General features: G+C 37.4%; 2 protein-coding genes across 3 annotated transcripts; both read left to right on the top strand.

The window, feature by feature from the left end:
• Positions 1 to 10,477: 10,477 nt before the first annotated feature.
• LOC146146683 (tubulin alpha-1A chain-like) lies at positions 10,478 to 18,986 on the top strand. Of its 2 annotated transcripts, none has more exons than XM_083387173.1 (7): positions 10,478 to 10,489; positions 17,011 to 17,233; positions 17,390 to 17,494; positions 17,580 to 17,776; positions 17,855 to 18,352; positions 18,417 to 18,610; positions 18,684 to 18,986. In XM_083387173.1, exons 1-7 carry the CDS (start codon positions 10,478 to 10,480, stop codon positions 18,817 to 18,819), a joined length of 1,365 nt encoding a protein of 454 aa, XP_083243299.1. In that variant the 3' UTR covers positions 18,820 to 18,986. The 2 variants fall into 2 exon arrangements, with proteins under 2 accessions (XP_083243299.1, XP_083243298.1); XM_083387172.1 differs by lacking the exon at positions 10,478 to 10,489 and adding an exon at positions 16,089 to 16,248.
• A 2,444-nt stretch (positions 18,987 to 21,430) lies between these two features.
• On the top strand, positions 21,431 to 24,765 carry LOC146146682 (tubulin alpha-1A chain-like). The gene is made up of 7 exons (XM_083387179.1): positions 21,431 to 21,570; positions 22,575 to 22,797; positions 23,069 to 23,173; positions 23,323 to 23,519; positions 23,591 to 24,088; positions 24,199 to 24,392; positions 24,463 to 24,765. Exons 1-7 carry the CDS (start codon positions 21,568 to 21,570, stop codon positions 24,596 to 24,598), a joined length of 1,356 nt encoding a protein of 451 aa, XP_083243305.1. The 5' UTR covers positions 21,431 to 21,567; the 3' UTR covers positions 24,599 to 24,765.
• The last annotated feature ends 2,646 nt before the right edge of the window (positions 24,766 to 27,411 follow it).

Raw genomic sequence — 27,411 nt, 5'->3', positions numbered from 1 at the left:
CCAAACTTAAAAAGGTTCTGCGGGCCGCACAAAAGTATAACTAAGAATTGTGTTATTAAAATGTTAGAACAACTGTGAATCAGGCACAGGCCTTTGATATTTTTTGCACTTAAAAACGGGTTTAGTTACATTTACAGAGGTGGCAAAGTGTTGACGCAAAGCGAAGAAAAGTGTAATAAAACTACTTTAAGGGAACGTGATAATTAAGTTAATCTAGCTCAGTGTTTGTTAACGAGCGAGCCCGATTTTTGTTGTAAAGGGCTACCGGTATTTCTTAATAGAAACAAAATAGAAAAAATTTCAAAATACTTAATATAAAAGTCAAAAAATATGTGAAATAGACTCGTGTCTAATTTTACAAAGAGGCGGCGGGCCGGATGAATTACATCGGCGGGCCAAAACCGGCACGCGGGCCGTAGGTTGCCGACCCCTGCGATAGGCCTTTCAGTCAGGTGCACGGTAAAGGTAAAATTAAATATAGTTAAAACTTTTTTACAAATAAATGTAGCACCTAAAATAACCTAGGCGAACTTGGCGCGTCTAGATTTTTTATAGGGCAATATCTTCGAAAGTTGTGCCGCTAATAAGCTGAATTTCATATACAGTCCTTGTATTAGCTTTAGCAACTCAGAAAACACATTTTTAGCAAAAATATTATTATTCATTTTTATGAATTTTGATATTCAGCCATATTAACATCCAATTGTCGAGCTTTCTCGCTGAACTTTTCACTAAATAAACTACTTTAGGCGCGCCAGGTTTTACCTAGGTCATAAAATAAAAGTGAATACATTGAAGTTTGACGTCGTGAACATAACAATAATTGAAGCAATCAAAGTAATCAAAAGAAGTAACTCGACGGGATAACTTTTGTTGTATATTTTGTCCGGGGAGTATTTTCAGAACCTTATTTTTATGGTTGGTTCAATAAGTTGGTCATTATAAATAGCGTTGTTTAGCATATTATTTCATAATATTATATATATAGGGCAAATATTCTTGTTTCTGCAAGCAAAACAGTTAGCCTACAAGCCGGAAAATGTCTTGCCTTCACCTATGACTTACAGATGCAGGGAAGTCGTTAGCAAAGGGATACATTTTATGTGATCGTTTTTTTGTAAAGACTATGCAAAAAACAACAACGTTCGCTTGAGACGCGGTTATTGCTCCGTCTCTCTCCTATAGAAAAGGCTTAAATTTATTTGTCTTTGGGCAAACCACTTTCTTTCTATTTAAAAGTATCGAACAGGAAGCAATGTGCGCGACATTGTCATGTCTTTAGGTCCGTTTACACTAGAGTTGAGCAAAGAGATTTAAAAAAAAATTAAATCCCTTTAAGCTAAGCAAAGCGTGCGTAGGCGAGCTGGGTGTAAATTGCGTTTGTGTTTCGGCGTTGAGCCTATTGTTTACAAAAGTCATGTGATTAATCAGCTGGTTATTGTTATCTACAGTCAACGAGACTATAAAAGTAGGAGTTTGTCCTCATGGTTATAATTTCTTTGCTCCAGGTTGATTGTAGCCTGGTACATTAAAATAACTGACAAATGAATTAATGGTAAACTACAATGCAATTAGAAAACGACTCCACAACAAATTAACTACATTGTTTACATGCAGCCATATTTTACAACTAAAAAAGACTAAGAAAAACAACTAACAAAATTTGTACAACTAACAAAATTTGTTTCGTAGAGACAGGAACACGTTTTCACTTCTTTTATGAATTTATCAAACTATATTTTTAATTAAAAACTTACCAAGTGAAATACAAGATAATTGTTCAAGCAAAATTACCAAAATTCGCGCTTTGATCAGCGTGAAAATCACTCCAAAGCGTAACTTTTTTCTGGCTGAATGGGGGTTGAGTTTAACCAAACAATAGAAATGAAACTGGGCGCGTGACACTTGCCTTTTAGAAAGAGGCTTCACTTAGTAAATTAACTTATTGCTCTTACAAAACAACATATTTTACCGCCGCAAATTTAAATTCGAATTCAGGAAGCAGTACTCCTCTCTGTTTGCTATTTTTATTCTATCAATAAAATCACTTTAATTTCTATATTTTTGGTTAAATATTTTCCCCATAGGTTAATTATTTTGAGTTGAAAGTCAAAATTTTGCTGCGAAGCAAACCTATAATTTGTCTTTATAGTTGAAAATTTTAACAATTTTTTTGTAATTTACTAGACACCTCCGAACACAAAAATGGCCGATTTTAAATTCCCCCCCTTAAATACTCCCGTTTTTTCAAGAGGTAAAATGTTTATTTTACCATCAGCTTTAAATGGTTCTCTAACATTTGTGAAATTTTCAGATTTTTATGTCTTTTCCTTTTAGTGTAAATATATCATTGAAATTTCTTAAAAAGTTGTGCATTTTGACCCCACAGAAAAACAGTTCAGTGGTAAGGTTTAAAACTTTGTTACTTTACATTGTATATGACATGTATCCATAATACATAAATATATCAGATTTTTTTATATTTTTTTAACTCTTAAAAGTGCTTAAACCAAAACTAACAAAAAAAACACCCCTTAGCTCCTGGGCACAAACATTTTATATTAGAAACAACTTTGGAAGGGTATCTACCAATTGTGAAAATCTCATGTTCCAGGTATGCTGTTTTCCTTGTCAAAAGTGAGCCACAAAAAAATTGACTGTGAAAAAAAATATTTCGGACAAAAACAACACGTGTCCAAAAAAAATTTATTTTTCCGGCCACTTAATTAAATTCAAAATACGTTTTGCTCAGTTCAGCTCAGCTCAGCTGTAGTGTAAACGTCCTTTAAACGGGACTTTCCTCTTGCGTCCGCCGAACAAAATGAAGCCAAATATATTTAGATATAGTAAAAAGCATCGAACGCACCACAGGAAAATTTGTCATCCAAATAATTATAAGAATTAGTTGCGATGTAAACTTAGTTGGTTGTTAATTAATTTACCGTAATTATAATCTATAATAAAAAAAACTGAAATGTTACAAACAATTTTGAAAAACTGAAATTCTGTAACTTTACCCAAAAACAGTTGACAAGTCCTGTGCCAACCATAAGGTTGTAGGCTACCGCGAAGCGATAGTTAAACATAATTGAGTTTTATGATATTTGGTGAGGCTTCAAATATTTGAATGTTACAGAGCTCTCGTTAAACATTGAGCGTCACGAGCAGAGGAGCCGGCAGAAAATTTTCCAGGAGGGGGACAGTGAGATGTACACATATAATTTAACTTCAGTACCTATGATTCTATTATCTATATACGATTTTTTATCAGTATAAATTTATGTACAAATTAATATTATTCCATTAGTAACTTATAAAACTGATAAACAATAATAATGATAATCGCATTTTGGAAATCCAGAGGGTAGACAAGTGCCCCCCTTGCCCCCTCGTGGGGCCGCCCATGGTTACAAGTGATTGCTTCCTTGTCAATGCAAATTAATTGATGATACTCCACCATCAGACAAACAATGGGACAATAGGTAATTTTCCATTCTTGTGCCTTGCAGTTTTTTTAGCGGATTACTGCAGGCAATTTTTTTCTACAGGCCGCAATGTTGCAAGAATTTGCTTGAGTAGACGTAGCAACTATCATAGTTCAGAAACAAAAGTAAGGTAATTTTTTTTAAAAAAACTGCGAGTCGGGTTGGGTTAATAAAACGGTCACAATTGTTTCACTTTATTCGCAATATTTGTAATACTTCATTATATTAAATAAAATATGCCCTGCAAACACTGTTTGTTTCTTAAAAATGTTTGTCAACGGATTTTACAAATGTTATAAGGGTGGCATAAAACACTTGCAAATAATGTAAAGTTACAGTATAATCCTAAAATGCATGTGACTGTGCTATGTTTAAGATTGATAGGTCGAAGCCGCCAGAAAGATTTTTAGAGTGTGTTTTTCTCACTTGCTCAAAGCAAGTTTTTCATGTTTTAGTTTGAACGGGCAATAAAAAATATAGAGATAACGTAATAAATGAGGGACGCTAAGAAACTTATTTTCAAGTTCGAAGAGGTGCGAAAACGTTTGCGAATATTAGTTTAAAATGGATAACTGTTTATTAGTGTAGACGTGATGCTTGATCATATGTCGTAAGGATACAAGCTGTCAGCCATTTACCCAATAACTGCTTCGCTGCAAAAAAGTCATTGTTTTTATCTAGTTAAAGTTTAAGGCTAAAATGTTTTTTATAAAATGACATGTATTAAAAGGTTTTATTAAATTGTAATATTAAAAAAAGTTGAATTTATTGCATTTTATTTTTAAATCTCTTGGATTATTTAGACTTAGCACTCGCCATGGATCCTGTTATGCTTATTGCGGAAGAAACCAACGGGGAATATAACCTTAAATTAGACGTTTTGGAAGAAATTCTAGCTCAACCTGCTCTCAAAGACACATTAGTCGCAATTGTTTCAATCACAGGCTCCGCTGGCAACGGAAAGTCATTTCTCCTAAATCTATTCAAGCGATCATTTGATGCCAGTGGGTCTCAAGTTGACATGGTATTATTAATTATTAAAAAACATCTTGTACCCTATAGTTCGAAATACCTATACATATTGTTTTATATTTATTCTATTTTATTTAAGGATATTTCCGGTTGAAATACAACTACTCGACTTATTTGTTAATCACACTATAAAGTTGGGTTTTTCGCGGTCTTTAAAAAACATTTAGCCTACATTCTAAAACAGTAAATACACTGGTCGTCCATCTGCTGTTTGTTGACACCTGGCGCGAGTTTTTATTAGGCTGGAATGTTTTTTTTTTTATTTTCAATTACGTAAATTGTTTGTGTAAATGAAGCAGCTTTAATTTTAAATAAAAGGATTTTAATTTCTGATTAATGCAGAATTGATTTGTTTGTTTTTTGATGTAAATCATTAACTTCAGTAAATTTATTTTCAAGTCTACGTAACTGAATGACATCTCAAACGTTGAAACGTTTTGTAACGAACAAAACTGCTAGATACACACAGCATATAAAAACGGCAAAAACAAAACTAAAATTTACCAGAGTTTATTTAGCCGTCTAGAACACATCCACAATTATTTCTGCAATAAAATTGGCAACTTTGTACTGTTTGCATTTAAGGTGGATTGTGATTATATTGTTGAGCATTTTAAGACAGCTTGCACAATCAAATCTACAACGTGTGGTATATGGATGACCACCGAGGCTCGTATTTTGTATCAAGAAAAGAAGGTATAGAAGAATATGTCACGAAAACACAACTAAAGCTTTCGACTAATTTAATTTCTGCCATATTTTGTAAATACAAAAATGTTTCGCGCTGCACACGAACTTACTTATTATGTTTTTTATCCTTCGTATACTTTTATATTAAACGTTTTGCAGACTTTCACCAGATAAACACATTATTTTCGCTTTGCGCGACTAGACTTGTTTTTAGCTGTTCGTCAAAAAACAACACGTGATTTTAAGATTAATTGTTTTATGACATCAAATTATGATGTAACGTCGTCACTTTATACCTGAAAATGTTATGGCCCCTCGCAAACAAAAATCCTGGGTCCTAGTGATATAAATATGTTTTTGGATTTTCAAGCAAGATTTGTGATGCGATTCAGCGTTATATACACAAAACGTCAATTTCTTAAAAAATAGTTTAACAACTAAAAGGTAACTAAATTTCCTTAACGGAATGCAAATTTAAACTAATCATAGCGCTTAGCATGTTTTTTGCATTGTTTTTTATTTCAATTTGCTTTGAACGGGACTTTTAGGGTCTCCGGGTTTAGTTTTGAAATTAAATGCGTAGCATCGGACATCCCTAATCTCAATAAATGTGTTTCTCAGAAAATTGCTGTTTTTCTGGCGGACACTCAAGGAATGGACACATTTGAGTTTGAGATAAACCAGGATTCAGTGATTTATGCAATCAGCAATATGATGTCGTCGGTTCAGATCATCAACTGCTGCCAAAAGATTAGCGCTCAGCTTATTGATCAACTTGCAGTAAGATTTTGAAAGTATTATTTATACAAGGATTCATCTTCATATTATATATATTTATCTAAACATTTTGGCCGGCCACATTTCCACATATGGAGATTTGATGCAATACTTTATCAATTGTTTTACTAAGTCAAATATTTTCACTTTTAGGTATTTTCAAGCAAAAAGAGGCAACGGTGTGCTCTGGAGCCCCAAGTATGGAATTATTTTAGTTTACAATAACCATTTGATATTCTCATGTGTGTAAAGCAACTTTTTATGTGTGCAAAGCAACTATTTAAACAGCTAATTTACATTTGCATTTGTATTACTAACACATGTTGCCTAATCAGGAATGTTAGTCACCCCCAAAAAAAATTGTATAGAACAGAGTGCAGCAGGTAATCGCGATATTTGTTTTCCATTTACTTCATTACTTAGTCTGTGTAACTCAGCAGGATATAGGAATAGTACCGTTATGCTGCCAATTCATAAAATTCGTACATTATTGCAGCTTTATTTTTCTAGCCTTGCCTGACTTTATGACAAACCCCTTAAAGTCATCGATGTGCTATTACTTCTAAAATTTGATATTTTTACCTATGCTTGTAATTCCTACTGTTTAGCATATCCTGATGTTGGTTCGAAATTGGGAAAGGCCAAATTCGATTACATGGGGTCTTGATACGGAACGTCGATATTTCACGGTAATTTTAACATAGCAGAAATTGCTTTGCTTTTATATATCAATTCAAATATCGTTACGTGAAAGGGTTTCAAAGCACTTATAATTGTTTTGCTTCTGCGAGACAAACAACTGATTGTGCGTAAAACGGTAAACCATCAACGCAAAATAGTAAACTAACACGAAATCGGGGCCCTTAAATTCAGGAACTGGGGATTAGTAGAAGTCAGGCCATGAAGGAATTAACCGATGTTTATGGGCAACTCGGATGCTTTCTAATGCCTCATCCTGGAGTGAAGGTGGCAACACAGCATACTTGCAACTATAAAGGTACACTTGATACACCTGCCCTTGATAGTCCTTAAGTCACGTACTTTTTTATTATAAATAACCATCAATGGTTTGTTACAGATATCAACAGAAATACCCAAATTTGCATCGACCAACTTTTTCAGCACCTTTTTTCTCCCGGTAATGTTATTGTAAAAAAGATTGGCGGCAAGGAAGCCACTTGTGGAGAGCTCTTTGCGGCACTTAAGGATGTTTCCCTCGTTAATAGGGACAACTTGACCGTGGAAAATATACGGGAGGTAAAGTTAACTATCTCTAATCGGTAATTTAATGGTAAATAAATGATTATCTAAACAGGTTACAGGTTATGTGTAAAATAAACATGTATTAGGATTATTAAAACATATTAGTCTGCTTTTTATGTCAAAAATTGCATTACTATTCCTCACAGGGAAATCACCGCAGATTCGCAATGCAAAAGATTGAGGAAAGCGTACAAATATACAAAGATGTAATGCAATCTCGGGTAATAGGCTTCATATTTCTAATAAATAATTGAAACATGAACAGCTATGTGAATCATTGACAGGCCTTCACGTTTCACCAGGCTGTTCATTAACTATTACCAGGGCTGTTCATTAACTATAACAACGATTTGTAAACTTTTATAAGCTACAGGCTGGCTTTTTAAGTTTGACAATAAAAGCAGATTCGTCCCTAATTGTTTCCAGGTTTTCGCCATCTTTGATTTAAATTGCGTTTTTTATTCGCTTTAAGTTTGTTTTTTTTACGTTGGCGCATTTTTAGATACATTCCGATGGAACCACACAGGACGTGAACGATACTCCTCCACAAAAGATTGATAGCGGATCGGTACTCATCGAGCTTAAGGTAAGGCTCATCAGTGGTTCGCGAAGAGTGATCTGGAGGTGGCCATGTATAACGCTTTTTGTTCACTGAAATATGTGGTGAGATTTAAACTAGCGACCTCTTTCATATAAACGGTCCCGGTGTGTCCGATGACGTGAGTCCGAAGTTTACCAGAAACAGTTTTTCTAGCACCAAGGGAATGGCTTGTTTACATATCCTTGCTGACCGACAGAATTTGGTTAACCCAGCGAAACATGTTTTGACTCTGGATGAAAAGTGCTTCACCAAAATTGGCGGAAAGAATAAAAAGTTGAATCAATGATTTAGTTTATTTTAGTGTTGAACATCGTTGGCTTGGTCACCAAACGAAACAATTAATAAAAGCTTACGGAAGACCAAATATACCTTCTGGCTCGAAAATGCCTACTCTATTGTAAATACACACTCGCTGCTCAAAAGCACAAAAAGGCAACGTTGTTTACGTATACAACACTACTTATAAACGAAACATTTATAGGCTGGCTTTGACTGGAACCACAAATTGGCAAAAGAAGAAGCTGTTAAACAATGTCAGATTGAAAGGTTAAACCAAAAGTTTCAAGGAGAGTGTGACGACAAAATCAACAAAGAATACTTGGTAAAATGGTTGTGTATAGTTTAAAAAAATAGCATTAATTCTGTTAAAAAGTGAAAAACACTAACATCGAGGTAGTTTTTGTAAGTTACAGTCACGTTATTTGTCTGTGCAGAGATTTAAAGGCAAAAAGATTAAGTCTGAATCTTTCGAAGAATGGCATGGCTGCTCCGAAGAGGTGTGAACAAATATTTTAGTAAAACATAATATTAAATAAAATGAGGATTATAAAATTCATGTTTGCTTGTAGTGTTTTGCAACATCATTGGATGAAGCTAATGCGAATTATGAGAAGATTGGTAACAAGATGTTAAATAAACTGAGAAGCGAGGTAAAAAGACAGCATGTGTTGCTTGTGGTTTTTAACCTTATGTAATAACTTTTGTATAAAGGGATAGTGAAATTTACATATAAGAAAAATAGTACTTTAAAACAAAGACTTAATTAGAAAATATGGAAGTGCGACAGATTTGTAACTTGCAAGAGATAACAGGAAAACCTGATTTTTTTGCTGGTGGAAATATTATATTTTGTAAAACGATTTTTGTATATATATTGAAAATAAAATAGCCAATCTATTAATAAAGTTTAATAACTAGTGGTAGTGAAAACCAACAAAACCAGACCACAGTTTCTGGTTTAAATAAAGTTGTAAATCTTTGTCACTTTTGTTTTGAACATTTTCTAACATTGCTGTAAACATCTTAGCCTTGTTTATATCACTAGATTGAAAATGATCAAATATTTAATGAGATCAAAATCGAAGCGGTTGATGATTTAACGAAAATGCGGCACAGAGAATTACTAAGGAGATGTGAAAACAAAGCACGTAAGAAAAATGCCACCATCGCCGGTGCTGCAGCTGCTACTTTCGGAGTTCCAGCCGGTGTTGCCTTGGCGGCAGGTGGGGCAGCTATTCTAGCTCCTGTTGGTACTACAATTGTGGCGGCTGCAGCTTCACATGCAAGCTTAGTAGGAGCGTCTGCTGGTATAGCAGGTACAGCTGGTGGCACCATGGGCTCCGCAGCAGGGTTTTTAAGAAAAACAAAAGCTGAATTGCCGAAAAAATACCGAATTGTTCCAGATTTAAATGAACTGGAACACGCGGTCCAACAACCACAGAATGAGCAATAGTTGAATTGCTATATCTTGTAAATCAGTAATTTGCAAGTATAGTATGCTTTGATTACCCTTGAGCATTGTGCCTGCTGCAATCAACTCCGTATGGCAAAAATATCAAATAGCGATTCCCAAAACTATGAAATTATCAGAACCTAAATAATTTCACAAAGTAATTACGTAATGTCATATTGTCTGTTTTAGAATGACCAATAAAATAGATTGAGCACTCTTGGCTATCTTTCTGTCACATTATTTCTGGTACAGTAGAAAGCTAATTTTTTTTTAATCTAATGGTCACCATAGCGTAAGCGAATTTCTGTTGTTTTGTTGTCTTTCCATTAGTTCTTTAATTAATTATATTATTTTACTCTTAACCATGAATTTACAAATGTATTCTGCCATCTGCCAATGTTGATACCAGGGTACAGCTGATTTTGTAGTGTGCGGAAATTTTCGTAAATGTTTTATAACCACTGCTCTATACTATTCGCAAATATTAAGTATTCATTTTCGCGTACTCTTATTCATCTTCTGAATAAAACAAGTTAATTTCGCATTTTTTTCTGTTTCCTTAAAAAATGACCCAGGTCCGACTCCGGCCACAAATGTAACCGAGACCACTCCCGAGTCTCGAGACTTGTATTACCCCAAGTAAAAATAATAATATTTAACAATACACTTATAGAGGTGGCACATAATTCATCACCCATAACACACTTTTTACAATTTCACCTTTACAATGTACAGTTTGCGGTTTTGTTTCAAAATTTGGGACTGCGCATGTGCACGTCGGACTCTGGAGTCTATTTTTCAAGTGGTGTTTTCCAGTCTCGAGTCCGACCCCAGAAAAAACAAAACAAACCGACTTCGACATCGCAGCCCTGATTAAGGACAACTCATTTTAAACTCATGTTTTTACGAGTATCTTTTAGCTTTTTGTAACCTAAAATGTTAAATTATAACCTTAAAAAGTATGAAAACCCCAGAAATAAGTCCCAAAAAAATTAGATAGCGGGACAACCAATTGTACGAATAAGTCTGCATAAGTTCATTGAAAAGAACTGATTTAACTCTTTAATTGGGATTTTGACACCCAGTTAATGAAATGACGTGGTATTGGTGTGTTGTACTGATTTAACGCAATGTCTTGACTTAAGACTTAAGTAAATGTATTGACTTAAGTGCACTTAAGTCACTGTTTTCGAATGACTTGACTGAGACTTGACTTGAGCAACTGATGCCTTGGACTGGGACTCAACTTGTTATTTAATCCAAAAGACTTGACTGGGATTTAGGTCATTTCAAAATGACTTGTTTACAACACTGCTGTGTGTATTTATTTTTTTTATTAATAAAATAAATAGCGAAAAGACGAACAAGAAAAACAAAAAAATAGTGAAGCTCTCAAGCAGCTAACGACCGTTTACTTTTGTGTTTTGTCATACTTCCTCTTTTTAAAGCCGAATATCGATCGGAAGTTCGCACAGAAGATAGCAACAGTAAAAAGCATAACAAAGTCGGGACAGTGTCGGCATATTTACATTGATAAATAACATATCGCGCGCATATAAGGACACAATTCACAAATGTTTTGCACGGTTCGTTTTTGAGCACTCAAAAGAGTAATTGCTCGCGGGAAAAAACACACGATATTCGTAGTTTAGTACTTAACCACGCACTCACGTTTTCCCAGTATAGACACGTAACAGGACACAAATAAAACAAGTGGTACAGGGTTTCCGTGGCTATTTTGCAAAAAGTACATTGGTTAGATTCGGTTTTACCACTGCTGTGTGTGGTTGCATCGGTAACAAAAAAGTATATAGGCACCACCTTGCGGAAAATATATTTTAGCTGTTTAAACACTGAATAGCGACAAAGGGGAGCCAACTCGGTAACCAGCACGTTTTAAAGTTTTCAGTTAACTAAGTTCGATCTAAATGCGCGGAGTGTATGGATTGTAGAACATAGATTATATTTACCACCTAGTTTGACTTCCTGACAATCTAATGATTAGTGTCAGAAACGTTCACTCGGACGTAGCATTAGGCTAGATCAGGGATGTCCAACATTTTATTATAGTGGGTCGCATTGACACTTGAAATAATTTAATGGGCCGCAGAACCTATTAAGTTTCAAGATTAAGTATTGGCCTTTAGAGTTCTAACGGACCTTTAGAGTTATATACATATATATATATAGGCTATATATTTACCCATACTATGCTATTAGTGCGCCCCTAAAAGCTGACTGGTATGTTTTAATTAGGCTAATATTGAAGGTTTAAAATACTATACTTTGGAGTGAAAATGACTAGAGGGCCGCACAAACATTTCAGGCGGGCCGCAATGTGGCCCGCGGGCCGCAGGTAGGACATCCCTGGGCTAGATGTTACCATTGTATGGAGCACCTACCGGCGAAATTTATACTTTTACGACGGTCTACTCGAGGGTTTATTGATTTGATTGTGATTTTTGTGGGTTAACTGAAAAAGTACAAACTGAAATACCCAAACGTATTAACACCGTTGAAGAGCTGTTCATTACCTGAAGGTGCTGAAAAACGCGTTCCGAACGACTGGAAACTCTAAATGATAAAAATTGTGGTCAACCTTTTCTAAGTAAGGGTTGAATAGATTTCAGTCACATTACCTAATGATATTGTTGCGCATCTAAACGTCTTTGTCAAGACGATGTAAATTTACCCTACCTACTTGGATTTGGCATTCATTTTCAAGCTGCATCACAGATCTGTGTATATAGTACCTACCAAGAGCTTTTTTATCTAACATGCGACAAATATCAAGAACATTACTAAATGACAAATGGTTTTTCGATTGCTATACAAATTTACGCAAATCTGTTCAAGTGATTGTTTTTAAACAAAATTTAATAAATTTACCATTATACGCGCGTTAAACAGCTTAAGTATCAAACATTTCATTTTAATTCTTATTGGCAGGGTAAAATAGTTACAAATTAATCCCCCATTCAATGCACGTAGTTAAATGACCGATGGGTTAGTTGTATTTACAAACAAGTCTATTTATAGAAGCGACAAGCTAATTAAAAAAAAAGGAATGACTATCTTTAATGGGGCACTGAATAAGTATCTGTTAAACAAGTGTCCAAAAAAAATTATTAAAGTGAAAAAAGGCCATGTTTTATAGTGTCATCTGTTTGAGCCACCTTGAGTGCGGTTATTTTGTTTCTTGTTTTTTTTAGGGGATTAAATTCCGCACCAAACCGTAAGTTTTCACTTAAGCAAAAAACATAATTTACAAACAGGTCCAATAAAAAAATAAAAAAGAGCACCTGTTATTCAATTTACGGTCTTCAAAAAACTAAGCAAAGGTGAAAAAAGAAGCAATAAAAAAGAGCACCTGTTATTCAATTTACGGTCTTCAAAAAACTAAGCAAAGGTGAAAAAAGAAGCCAAAAGCGACCGCCAACCAGCAAAGCACACTTCACCAGTTTAAAATGTTTCATCGTGATTCGCTTTATTTATTATTGTGTAATACTTAGAATTAAGAATATTGTAATTGTGGTACAAATATAGAAATATCAATTTTGTGCTTTTTCTAACAGGCCAGATATCGCACTAGGAACAATTAAAAGTGAATAAACTTCTGTTGCAATGTTTTTATTTAAATGCATTATTATACACATTTGCTTGGTATTCCGCAAAATTGTTTTAATGCTGTGTTCTGCCTCTCAAACACGGTTAAAAAACACCGCTGTACACGCAAAGTGAAAACCCATACAAGCAACGAAAGTGACTGGAATAGAAAATGTCGTGTCCAATCCATGTCGCTTAAATGGCTTCACAAACGCGCATGCCTGCATTAAGCCTACTGACGTACCAAGCGAAACACTCAGGCACCCGTACTTATCTGCACCAATCCAATACCAAAAAGTTGCGTCTTAAGTGGATGTCAAAATAGTTATCGCAGTCAAACAATAAAGGAAATATCAGTGTTATAAACAAGTCATTTTGAATTGACTTAAGTCCAAGTCAAGTCATTTTTGAACTAACCTGTCCAAGTCAAGTCATAATAAGAGCAAGTCAAATAAGCAAATTGTTCTACATGTAAAATTAAGTAATTTATCGAAAATAAGTAATTTATCTAAAAGACTTAAGTCAAGACAACTTTAGTGTGCTTAAGTCAAGCCATTAAAACGCTGATATAAACACACTTGAACATGTTCCACACGAGGCGAGAAATAACAAGATAAACGATAACAGGACGAACCAAAAGGTGGCTACAGCTTTCTCATGGCCGCTACTGCACAAAAAACTGATAAGAAGGTGCAAGAAATGTGTTTGATTCATTATATTGGAATGCTCATGTATTGTCCATGATAGGAAAACAGTACGCCTCTAGTGTTCGAAATGAAAACATAATACGTTGAAACTAAGTATATTCGACAAAAAAACTTGCGGAATCAATCGGTAAAACGCTTCTGAAATTACAGACTAAACAACCTCGTAATTTTTTTATACCTTCTTCTATGTTACATCATCTGGTGCTTAAAATGTCACAAACAAGCGAATAATCGTGTTTTGTCGAAACATGTAATAAGAGAAGTGTTTGTCTGTCGTCGCGTTCCGTCAAACTAAACCAGCTTATACGCGCTATCTAGCGGATAAACATTTTATTCTGTTTAAACACTAAACGACGACCGAGAGGAAACTACAATTCTGTCAGCCTTGTTTCGAAGCTGTCCATCAGAGTTGGTTAACTTGGTTCGATTTGAGTGCGTGTTAAGTGTTCGAGTTGTAGAACATTTTCGCTACAAATGTACACCGTGTTTGATTTCCCGTTTTGGTCTGTTGATTCAATGTCAGAAACGTTTACTCGGATGTCGCAATTAATATTGCCGTTGTATGGTATACATTGCCGGAAAAATCATGCCTATCAATGTTTTAGAATAAAATACTGGGTTTTGCGTTTGATTGTAAATTTTAGATAAACTGAGAAGGTACAAAATTAAATACCAAAGGTTGTTCAGTTTATTCAAACATGCGAAAAAACCCAAGAACATGACTATAGAGATAAATGGCTTTACGTTTCAAATACAAATTCTCTCATATCTGTCTAAATTGTTGTTTGTACTTAATATGCATATAATATGTTATCTACAATAAAGCAAAATTTATTAAATTGGTCATAATACACGCGTCAAACGGTCATACCCTCAAACTTTTTACTAATTCGCCAGCTTTCATTGTTCGTTCTTTTGCATCTTGTTCGTCACAGATTTACCCAACTTCACCCAGATGTCACTAAAATGTGAATATTACATTGTGACTGTTACAACCTTTTTAATATCAGTTTTCATGGACATGATAGGATAGTTACAATTATACCCCCGAAGGGCGCATTCGATGCACGAAGTTGAATGACCGATTGATTAGTTGTATTTGCAAACAAGTCTATTTGTAGAAGCGACAAGCTAATTCAAACAAATGCATGACTATCTTTAATGGGGCACTGAACATGTATGTGATAATTGTGAAAACAAGTGGCCCAAGTAAAATTTTTATAAGAATAAACCGCTATCACGTGTGTACATTGGACCTTAACTTATCTCCAGTCTAGATCGCAACCTTAAAAAAAAATTTTGAACACATTGTCCAAATTATTTTTTTTACCTTTAATTCATCCTACGATAGCTTTGTAGTGCCCACCTGTTTAAGCCACCGTCAGTGCGGTAATTGTGTTTCCGGAGTTCTTCGTCGGATTAAATTTTGCACCACAGCGTAACTTCAGACTAAAGCTAAAAATCACATTTTACAATCCGGATCAATCAAACTATAAAAATGCACTTTCTATTCAATTTACAGTCTTCCAATGATTAGACAAGTTGGAAAAACATGCTGTAAGCAACCAGAAAGGCTTACTGTACACCAGTGGATTTTAAACCGGCGTTCCGCAGAACACTAGTGTTCCGTAAGAAGAACGCCGGGTATTCCGCAAAAAACTAAATATTTTTACTTATGTTCTACGTAATATCGGTCGAAAATCACTGCTGTTATATGCAAGCCATCACCAGTTTTAATTTTTTTCTCGTGATTTGCTTTTGTATTGTTTTGTAATAGTGAGACTCTAATAGTGTAATTGCTTTGGTTTGTTAATGCCTGTACAATACAGCCCAAATATCAGTTTTGAAAGTGAATAAACTACAGTTTAAATGTTTTTATTTAAGTGCATTGTTTTACACATTCACTTGGTATTCCGCAAAATTGTTTAAATTATAAGTGTTCCGTGGCTTAAAAACGGTTAAAAAACACAGCTGTACACGCAAAGTGAATACCCATACAAGCAACGAAAGTGACTGGAATAGAAAATGTCGTGCCCAATGCATGTCGCTTAAATGGCTTCACAAACGCGCATGCCTGCATTAAGCCTACTGACGTACCAAGCGAAACACTCAGGCACCCGTACTTATCTGCACCAATCCAATACCACGCCCGACTAGACTTGGCGTGGCAAGGCAAAAATCGTGACGTAACGCCTCTGTATAAAAGCGCCAAGCGACAAGAGAGAGGCCTACACTCCGCGCTTTTTTAGCCACGTAAATTGCTAAGAAAACGCATCGACGAGAACTTTTCTGTTTTATTTCCTGCATTTCGCTCGAATCTTATTCAACTACTACTTTTACTACAACAGAAAAATGGTGAGTAGCCTGACTTGTTTTAGTTTAGAATGGTATTTTAAAGTATTTGGAACAATTTGTTATGTGTTAAAACTACCGCTGTTGTAAGAACTGCTTATATATGTAATGTGGTGCTAGTTTTGCTGGTAGTTTTATATATTTATATATGCATGTTGTAATATATATAACGTACATACGAAGTGTTTCTTAAATGAGCCTAACGATAGGATGTTTATTTCGCAAATGTTGCGTGGTTTTTAATTGGTCACATAGCCTGGTTCTATTTGATACATGACACGTTTTTTATTAACCGTAAACAGTTAATAATTATCCAATTCGTTGCCGAAGCATTCCGCAATATGACGCAATAGTCCCGAGGCCGCGCGCCGCCCAAGCAGAAACAACACGTGATGTAAGGCATTCCAGCCCGCGGGCAATCGCTGCCAATCCGTGCGTGTAATTGATGCCTGAAACGCAGGAAATGGCAGCAGCTGAGAATTTCCCGCGCATTTCGACTGCAGGCCTGAGATTTGAATTTTAAAAATGCCGCCGAAAACCAACCGCTCAAAATGCGATTCAGCTGTGACTGCTTGCATTGATGTTCCAAACACAAAATTGTGATTTATATAATGATTTGCAGGCTATCCCCAAATGCTGTAACAATACTTCACATCTTATCACTAAATAATAGGACGCAATTTAAACTGTGTTTTTGACCTTTAACAAATGGAACTTTCTTTAGCTTCTAAATTCGATAATTAACTAATTCACTAATCTTTTTAGCGCGAATGCATCTCTATCCACGTCGGCCAAGCCGGAGTCCAGATGGGCAACGCCTGTTGGGAGCTTTACTGCCTCGAACATGGCATTCAGCCCGACGGTCAGATGCCCAGCGATAAATCTTTGGGTAGATGCGACGATTCCTTTAACACTTTCTTCAGTGAAACCGGCGCGGGAAAGCACGTGCCGAGAGCCGTGTTCGTCGATTTGGAGCCCACTGTAATCGGTAGGTGTCAGTAAATTTGATGTTTCGTCAGTTAAATTAAAAGGCTAAATGCCCAAAAAATGCCACCTCCTTAATTGAAACAACTTTAACTGTCGGAGTTTCAAAACCGGAGTTTGGAATTTAGTACAGAGTAATTTCCATATCGGTTCCTCTTAGATGAAATCCGCACCGGAACCTACCGCCAGCTGTTCCACCCCGAGCAGTTGATCACCGGCAAGGAAGATGCCGCCAACAACTACGCTCGTGGTCATTACACCGTTGGTAAGAACCTTTATAGTCTTGCTTTGTTCTAGCATTGTTTCCTTCTACACAAATTTGGATTTCAACGGTTTTATTTAATTTCAAGGGAAGGAACATGCAGACTCCGTCCTTGATCGCATCCGCAAGTTAGCTGATCAGTGCACTGGTCTCCAGGGATTCCTCATCTTCCACTCATTCGGAGGAGGAACTGGATCCGGATTCGCGTCTCTTCTCATGGAGAGGTTGTCAGTCGACTACGGAAAGAAATCCAAGTTGGAATTCGCCATTTACCCGGCCCCACAGGTAAAAATACTTCTAACACATCCTAAATGTTTGCACATTGGATATTTTGCCTCTAACCATCCGGTTTATGCTTTGTAGATTTCAACTGCCGTAGTTGAGCCCTACAACTCCATCCTGACCACCCACACAACTCTGGAGCATTCCGACTGTGCTTTCATGGTCGACAACGAGGCTATCTACGACATTTGCCGCCGAAACCTCGACATCGAACGACCATCTTACACCAATCTTAACCGTCTTATTGGTCAGATTGTGTCTTCAATTACCGCTTCTCTGCGGTTTGATGGCGCTCTCAACGTCGATTTGACCGAGTTCCAAACCAACCTGGTGCCATACCCACGTATCCACTTCCCATTGGTCACTTACGCCCCAGTTATCTCGGCCGAAAAAGCTTACCACGAGCAACTTTCGGTTGGTGAGATCACCAACGCTTGCTTCGAGCCCGCCAATCAGATGGTGAAATGCGATCCACGTCACGGCAAGTACATGGCTTGTTGCATGTTGTACCGTGGTGACGTCGTCCCTAAGGACGTCAACGCCGCTATTGCAACCATCAAGACCAAGCGAACAATTCAGGTAAGTCTTATTACTTTTAGGTGTCTTGACTTTCTATAAACCATAGTTATTTCCCGATTTTTAGTTCGTGGATTGGTGCCCAACTGGCTTCAAGGTTGGAATCAACTACCAACCTCCAACTGCTGTTCCTGGTGGCGATTTGGCAAAGGTGCAGCGTGCAGTTTGCATGTTGAGCAACACAACAGCCATCGCTGAAGCCTGGGCTCGTTTGGATCACAAGTTCGACTTGATGTACGCCAAGCGTGCCTTCGTCCACTGGTAAGTTACATTTGCTGAATTTACAGTAGCGTCTTAATATAAACTAACCCTTTATTGGCCGATTTGTGTTTAGGTATGTTGGCGAAGGAATGGAAGAAGGTGAATTCTCAGAAGCTCGCGAGGATCTGGCAGCTCTGGAGAAGGATTACGAGGAAGTTGGACTGGATTCGGTCGAAGGTGACGGAGAGGAAGATGATGATGAATACTAGAACGTCAGCAACAAAACAACAAATCATTTTCCTTGCCTTTGTTTAAACAAGTAAACCACTTCTCACTTAACCTAAACCCGACGGAGATTTTGCGGTCTTCCTATCTTTTTATTGTTTCTTTCCCTTTTCGCTGTTTAAGCTCTTAAATACAACTGAAATCACCGATACTCAGTTTGTCCTGCCTTGCAAGTGAATGATAAGTTGCACATCAACCTATATTTAAGTAGGTGCTTCTATAAAGTTGACACGATTTGCATAGGATTATAAATTGATGCAATTCCAGCAATTGTAAAAGGAAGCTATAAATAACCAAATTATAAGCGGCGTTTTAGTACGATTCCGGGCATTTTTTGTCCAATATCCTGTTTCTTATGGCAATATTTCGCTTAAAGGATACCGTTAAAAGCCATTTTATGAAACGCGAATGAGTAACTTGCCCGCTTCAAAAAGGCTTAATTCAATTTGCGTCGCCAACCAGCCACGATTCGCTTGCAATAAATAGCAATTTGTCGTCAGGCTTCGTGTTCAGCCAGCAACTGGCAAGGCTATAAATACTCTGCTGAACCGGTAGCTTCGCAACGCCATGTTTGGCAATAAGGCACGAAGCTTAAGTTGACCTTTTTTGAGCAGAAGGCAAGCAGCAGTTCGATTTCTACCAGCACCTCGTTTTGTGGCGCCCTGTGGGAATTTCACCAGCCAGGGCTAAAATGTGTGTGCGCCCAATTGCGCGTGCGGTGTATATGTTCGTATTACAGTTTGCTGTACAGTTTTATCAGCCAAACTAAAAATGTACACCTGTTATGAAGGTTTCACTTTAATCTGATTGTAAAATTTGCGCAAACCTTAACACTCTAAACTGCTTTTGTAAAAGCCTTTATAGCTTTCCGTTTTGCTTCCTAAGTGGTTAGTGTTGTAACCCCTAAGAAAACAAGGATTTTAATATCCACTTTTTGAAAATAATGAAAGCTAGGACCTGCTACTGATGAATGGCTAAATAACACTAGAGTTACTCATAATTGGCATTCAATATCCGTTAGAAATTAAACAACCCGAATGCTTAACAACCCATTTTGCCTCTTCAAAGATAGAGGATAGCACCACATGTCATATTGCCAATATTACCGTCAAAATATGGTTGAATTACAGATTTGAGTGTAGTAACCCACAGTTTTAAGAAATGCTGTTATAAGCAGTCCGATTCTAGTTGTGTCAACAAATTGCCGGCAGTTTTGGGCACGTTGCGTTTACAAAATAACGTTGTCCCGCCTTGTACAATGCCAAAATATAATGGAGAACGTTTAGTTGTAACTATTGTCCTTTGACGAAAATTCAAATCTCGACTACACACGTTATTAGCAGCTGGGTAGTAGGACCGCGCCACATCTGCAAGCAATTATCTAATCACAAGATAACTACTCGAGCATGTTATGATAACAAGGCTATTCGGTTCGGTTTTAATGGTTCTGTCACGCCAGCAAAACAGCAAAACAGCAGATGTACAGCGAAGTATTATAATCCGATTGTTTCGAACAGCTTTCGGTCATTATGTCATTGTAATGGCGACCCTATTTCTAATTGAGCGCTAGTGAATCTGCTACATGGGACGCCTTTTTTCAATTCGAAGACTGTTTTGTAATTAGGGAAACGATTGCAACCTCTTGCCTATTATGTTGTTGAATTTCGACGTTTTTCTGTCGAAGTCGCGAATGCTATGATGCAGATCCAAAAGTTTTTCAACGCCCAAGCAAAAACGTTGACATTTCACCCGTGTTACTTTTATGTTTTTAGCCGTTTAACTGGCAATCTTTTTTTTCTGAAACATAGCCTAATGGTACATGTAAAGTTTACTGTACAGTAATACAACTTCGTTGGCATGAAAATGGTGGCTAACCGATTAAGTAAAGTTTGAAGAAAAGTGCTAAAAGTACAACAGTGTTGTTTTGGGCTTGGCAAACTTCAATTTGTACAAAGGATCTCCATGCATTGACAACGTATATATCTTAAATTAGTGTTAATCCTTGTTAATAGTTGTATTTGACTGAAGGTTGCACTGTAGAACGACAATTCCATTTTAGGTTTACTAATCTTTCGGAAAACTTAGTTCATCAAGTCAAAGTAGGCGCATATAAATTAACAAACGATCTCTCATACTTGATTAGCCAATCGTGGTATGAAGTGGCCCTATTTGACTTCAGCGTAATATCACCACACAGTCAACTGACCCCGTTGGAGGAATACTGGTACAAAATGCATACGCCGCATTTCAAGAAGGAAAATGGATCGATGCACTTTGTCAAGCTTAGAACGCCAAGCCGACGTCACACGTTATAAACAGTGCGAAATACAATCGGAGCAATCAGCGGCTAAAACGCCCGCCAGCCTGCCACATGGCGCGTTGCCAGGCAACTAATATTTCCTGCCGTTATTCTGCGCGCGCAGCTGCAGACTTATATCGACCCAGCTCGGGCCGCATCAATAATGCAAGTGCTTGGCGGGGAAAAAACAGCTGACGTCACATGCAGTCGAAGCGAATCGACCAATGAGCGAGCGGCGTTGACGCCCGACGGCCAATGGCGGCGCGCCTGGGATTACGTAATGCAGCGCTATAAGAGCTTGTTCTGTTGGGCGATGCGATACATTCGGTGGATTTCTAGCAACGTAAAGTGCTCTGCAACCCAGTGAATCCGTCTTTTTGACATTCAACTATACTTGTTGAAACCTCGCGACCTTCACTCTCCAATCATCAACATGGTGAGTAATTTTTTTTTTACCCTAGCGGATTTTTGCTTTTGTGTACTATTATTTTATTTTATATGAAATGAATTACTCCCTAATGCGTTGTTATGTTTAAATTGTATTTACAGTATTAAATACAGGCAAGCTTGAGTAGCTATTTTAAAAATTCGCCCTGTTTGTCGTAAAAGTGGATAAAGTGTAGCGTCACATTTGAATTTTGCATTTAAAGACAAATAGTATCTTAAACCAAGGCTCGAAGCCGATTTTATGGTTGAAAAACACATGCTAAAATTGTATAGCTTGTTAAAAGAATACTAGAACTTGTAATATATGGTTAACATTTCAAATACTGACGCCCATTGGAGATGTATTTTGACGCGAAAAATAGCACTAAAATGCGCACCACAGACTTTAAACGTTTGAACTTTTTAAGAGAAAATCGCTTTTTCATTTTGTTTTTAATATTTTGAGGAAATGTACCCGCTTTTATCTTTCCTCCCCTTTTCCTATTAAAAAGATAGTTGTAAAACATTGCTTGTTTTTTGGCATACATAGCAAAAATAAAACGTCTAAAAAGTACTTGCGCTTTGTATTTTGCGCAATGAAACCTCACAACCATGAATGGAGCAACAACGCGAATCGTTTTAAAGCGTCAAAATTGATTTCCCTGTAAACCGGCTTGGCTTCTCAACGTTATCGGTCTCCGCCGGTTTCCTATAGCGTCACTGCCTGAGGGATTTTACTGGTGGCGCGGTGCTTAATCAACCGTGTAATTGCGACTATTACGTCATTTTCCCAGTCGTTTATCCTGGTTGGTTGGCCTCAAAACGCTTGGTTGTTTACGCGCTGTTGAAATACAATAACGTCAAGAGAAATGCGACAATCCTAAAACCTTTCGAACAAAACAATATTTGATTTACAATGTTTCACAAGATTTCTTAGCAATCACCTTGTTAAAAAAGGTTTAATATTTTGGCTGCTTTTGGACATCAAGTAAAAGTTGTGTTGTGTCTCCGCAGCGTGAATGCATCTCTATCCACGTCGGCCAAGCCGGTGTCCAGATGGGCAACGCTTGTTGGGAGCTTTACTGCCTCGAACATGGCATTCAGCCCGACGGTCAGATGCCCAGCGATAAATCGCTTGGAAAATGTGACGATTCCTTCAACACTTTCTTCAGTGAAACCGGAGCGGGAAAGCACGTGCCGAGAGCCGTGTTCGTCGATTTGGAAGAAACCGTAATCGGTAAATATTAAGGTCGTATTTCGTGAATATCATTCAGCTCCTTTGAGACATCTACATTCCCTAGCTAAACCGGTTAATTCCCCAATCAAATTAACGCATAACAATAACTTGCTCCCTAAGGATTTTTAATTGTAGCTATTGTTTTTTAGGCCATTAGCACAAAAGGGTCACTTAAATTCTCTTGGGACCATCATTACACTCAACTACCAATTCTTGTTCAAATACAGTTCCTACAATAAACTTACCTTTGGCATTTTTCTATAATTTTTAGACGAGATCCGCACTGGAACCTACCGCCAGCTGTTCCACCCCGAGCAGTTGATCACCGGCAAGGAAGATGCCGCCAACAACTACGCTCGTGGACATTACACCGTTGGTAAGAAAATATACATTACATTTGAGATAAATTAGTTCATGTGCATAGTAGGAAATAACTTTTTGACCAAACACTCTTTACAAATTAAACTCAATATTGCAATTAGATCATCAATCTACAATTCCTAATGTATGTTTTGTGATCTACAGGAAAGGAACACGTTGATTCAGTTTTGGATCGCATCCGCAAGTTGGCCGATCAGTGCACCGGTCTCCAGGGATTCCTCATCTTCCATTCCTTTGGAGGAGGAACCGGATCCGGATTCACTTCTCTTCTCATGGAGAGGTTGTCGGTCGACTACGGAAAGAAGTCCAAGCTGGAGTTCTCAATCTACCCGGCTCCACAGGTACAATTTTTCACACATAAACTTGGTTTAAAGTTTGTCATTCGCTCAACGTGGAAATCGATCATTTTTAGGTTTCAACCGCCGTTGTTGAGCCATACAACTCCATCCTGACCACCCACACCACTCTGGAGCATTCCGACTGTGCTTTCATGGTCGACAACGAGGCCATCTACGACATTTGCCGCCGAAACCTCGACATCGAACGACCAACTTACACCAACCTCAACCGTCTCATCGGCCAGATTGTGTCTTCAATCACCGCTTCTCTGCGGTTTGATGGCGCTCTCAACGTCGATTTGACCGAGTTCCAAACCAACTTGGTGCCATACCCACGTATCCACTTCCCATTGGTCACTTACGCCCCAGTGATCTCGGCCGAAAAAGCTTACCACGAGCAACTTTCGGTTGGTGAGATCACCAACGCTTGCTTCGAGCCAGCCAATCAGATGGTGAAATGCGATCCACGTCACGGCAAGTACATGGCCTGTTGCATGTTGTACCGTGGTGACGTCGTCCCTAAGGACGTTAACGCCGCTATTGCAACCATCAAGACCAAGCGTACCATCCAGGTAATTATTAAAACACACTTTATTTCAGTTTTGACTTTTTTGAAACTAAATTGTATTTCCAGTATATTTTCTTATGTTTTTCGCATTCTTTAAACTTTCTTTATTTACAGTTCGTGGATTGGTGCCCAACTGGCTTCAAGGTCGGAATTAACTACCAACCTCCAACTGTTGTTCCTGGTGGCGATTTGGCAAAGGTGCAGCGTGCAGTTTGCATGTTGAGCAACACAACTGCCATCGCTGAAGCCTGGGCTCGTTTGGATCACAAGTTCGACTTGATGTACGCCAAGCGTGCCTTCGTCCACTGGTAAGTTACATTCCTTTAAAATTACATCGTTTAGTTCGAATTCATGCTAATGACTGATTGGTGGTTCTAGGTATGTTGGCGAGGGAATGGAAGAAGGTGAATTCTCAGAAGCTCGCGAGGATCTGGCAGCTCTGGAGAAGGATTACGAGGAGGTTGGACTTGACTCCATTGAAGGAGACGGTGAAGAGGACGACGACGAATATTAGATCAACCAAATTAAAACATAAAATGAAAACAAAACCTCATATTTACCGCTGAACCACTTTACCTTTCTTGACATTCTACTTTTCACTTCACTCTGTTTTATATTGTGAACAACCTGCCGATCGCTCTGGTGTTGATTTTAAAGAAAATAAATATGGGGATTTTAAAACGATTTATTAAGCTTTGTAGACAGATATTTTAATTGAACATTTTAAAGGTTTTAAGCTGCGGAAAGGCCTTGACGTTTCAATCTTATCCACCTTTAAAATCATATTGTACTGTAGGAAATCATAAAACTATAGGAGAAACTCACGAGAAGGTTTCTGATGTCGAGAGCAGAGCATTAAATTTCAAGTGTTGGCACTAGTTGAATTTACTTACAGGTCCTGAGAAAATAGTTCACTTTAACTGAGTTGAACGCTTTAAATTATGTCGCCATCGATTCGAGCTTAATGCAGCCTTCTGAAACAACAGCGCTTTATTGACTACCCTAAAGCAAACTTGTTTGAACAGTCCAACACCACAAGCTACAGTATCTTGTGTTAAAGTGACCGGCTATATCAGGACCTGAGTGCAGTTATCCGGTATTTTGTCAGATAACTTAGCTCACGAACTGATCTTCTGCACCATCTAGTGATCAAAGTTACTTACTAAGCATTGGTGACGGCTTTGAGTTTAAAGGGTGCTATGCTCTTTTCTGAAGAGTTTTTTTAGCCTCTACAGTTTTTGTCTCGGAAATGAGGGAGGCTTATCTAGTTGGGGAGGTTCGCTTTTCTATTTCATTTGATTCTTTGTCAAAATTAACGATTTGTTTTATAGGCCAGCTTGGTTCAACTACAGGCCTGCGGTCCAAATGTGGCCAGTTCTGTTAGCACGTTTCGTAAGTTAGCTTGAGTTATGACGTCAGGTCATGACGTAACTTGTGTGGTCATATGCAAGATTTTTGTATGCCATTTTCCCGCACCCCAAGCTAAAAACCTGGATCCGCACTTGCAACATTTTCCTGCTATATGAAACGAAATATTTTTAAGTGCCCCGACAAAACATAGTTTAGCCACGCTGTTATAGGCTAAGCTCATCGGAGAAGTATATATACTCGGCCTTGCTGCCAATTTCAGCAAATTTGCGATGCTTATGTGTATCAATATCAGCCAACCTAACGATCTCGAAACTGAACGAAAATAAGTCATTACGAACAACGAGTCTGTTGCATGTGTACGTGTGGCTATAACGTGTTGGTTACGCTTGATACGAAAATGTTTAAAATTTTCTCTGCTAAACAGTCAATCGCCAACGTGACCAGTTAATTCCTATACACAGTTACATTTCTTATAATTTTTTTCTTTTTTTTTTCTTTTGTGATTTAAACAAATATTTGATCATAAAACTTCCGAGAGATGTTTCTTTGCACCAATATAGTTGCGAGCTATATTCGCTAAAAGCGTGGTATATCGAATTTATAAAGGTTACATTCCGTAATCTGCCAATATGCACGTCGAAATTCTGAGGCATATTTTAGTCGAAAGAACGGTGATGTATGTTTCTTTAGTTGAAACGTACAAATCCTGCCAAGAGAGTAATTGGTGCGAATAAATGAAGCGGATAGTTGGTTTATTCCTGCGATAATTGAAAACGCCGGCGCCTTTGCAATCAAAACAATTTGCCCGCAGATTGCACCACGCGCAAAGTCACCTCGTGTTCAACATGCTAAGCACTTTGAGACCCTGTTAACTGATTTTAACGCTGTGTGTTGATGATGTTTGACTTATGCTTAATTGTCTGGTGAAGTAAAGTAACAACAAACTAAGAATTTGAATCAGATGGCACTGTTGAAAGACAAATGGTATTGTAAGGTTGATAAGATTTTGAACGTTGTTAAAGTAACAACAGTGTCGTTCAACAGTATCACTTGATTTTCTGATATAAAATTAGACATATAGGGCTATCAACAAAGATGAAAACACTCAACGGAATGTACTTACAGTTTTAGGGTACAATAGAATGCTTAGAACAAGGCTCATTGTGATTTGATAAGTTTCACTTTATTCTTCAATCTTAATTCTTTGCATGTTGTTATAGTACTTTTCATGGGGGTTTAAATGTAAAAATGAAGGACCATTGTAGTTTTGTATTAATTTGCCCCAAGTTTGACTGGAATAAATCCTTGGAAATAGCAGGTGAGCTTTCGTAATGTATCGGCCAACCTTGTTTTATACATATCGTAAGATCCAAACAAAACCACAAAGGTTATAAAAAGATCTAAAACAACTTTATTCAAAAAAAGCAGAATACTATAGTTTCGCAAAAAGCATCGTCAGATCTGCTTAAAATCTTATTCAAATAGAAATCTAATCGTTTTAGATCTTTTTATGGCCTATGTGGTTAAGTTTGGATTATACCCCAACCTATGTTGTTTTTATTAGTTAGCAAGGGATGCGCGTTTTGAGGTTTCTTTGAAGGCAACGAACCATAAATGTTTAAGACAGTTTTTTTTTTTCGCGGCGACTCAAATATTAAGCGTAAGTATGACGACTAAGCTTTGGCGACCCGAATGTTTTTTTTCTTGTAAGCAAACTAAAAACTAGCTTCTTAAAAGCGAACAAAAACTGGGCATTATCATAAAGAATTTATTATTATAAGACATTTTTTGTATTGCTTCCTTAATTTTCCTAATTGAGAAATCTTGCTATAAACATGTGAACTACTGCAGTCAGCGGCCCAACCAAATCAAAAAGCAACCCAAATTTTGGGTCACGACCCATCATAGGCATACGTTGAAAAGCACTGGTTTAGAACAACTGGACTCAAACAATGC

This window comes from Ascidiella aspersa, chromosome 4 (assembly GCF_963924565.1).
Source record: "Ascidiella aspersa chromosome 4, kaAscAspe10.2, whole genome shotgun sequence".
Lineage (NCBI taxonomy): Eukaryota > Metazoa > Chordata > Ascidiacea > Phlebobranchia > Ascidiidae > Ascidiella > Ascidiella aspersa.
Note: the sequence above shows the minus strand (reverse complement) of the source record. Positions and strands in the feature narration are given on the sequence as shown.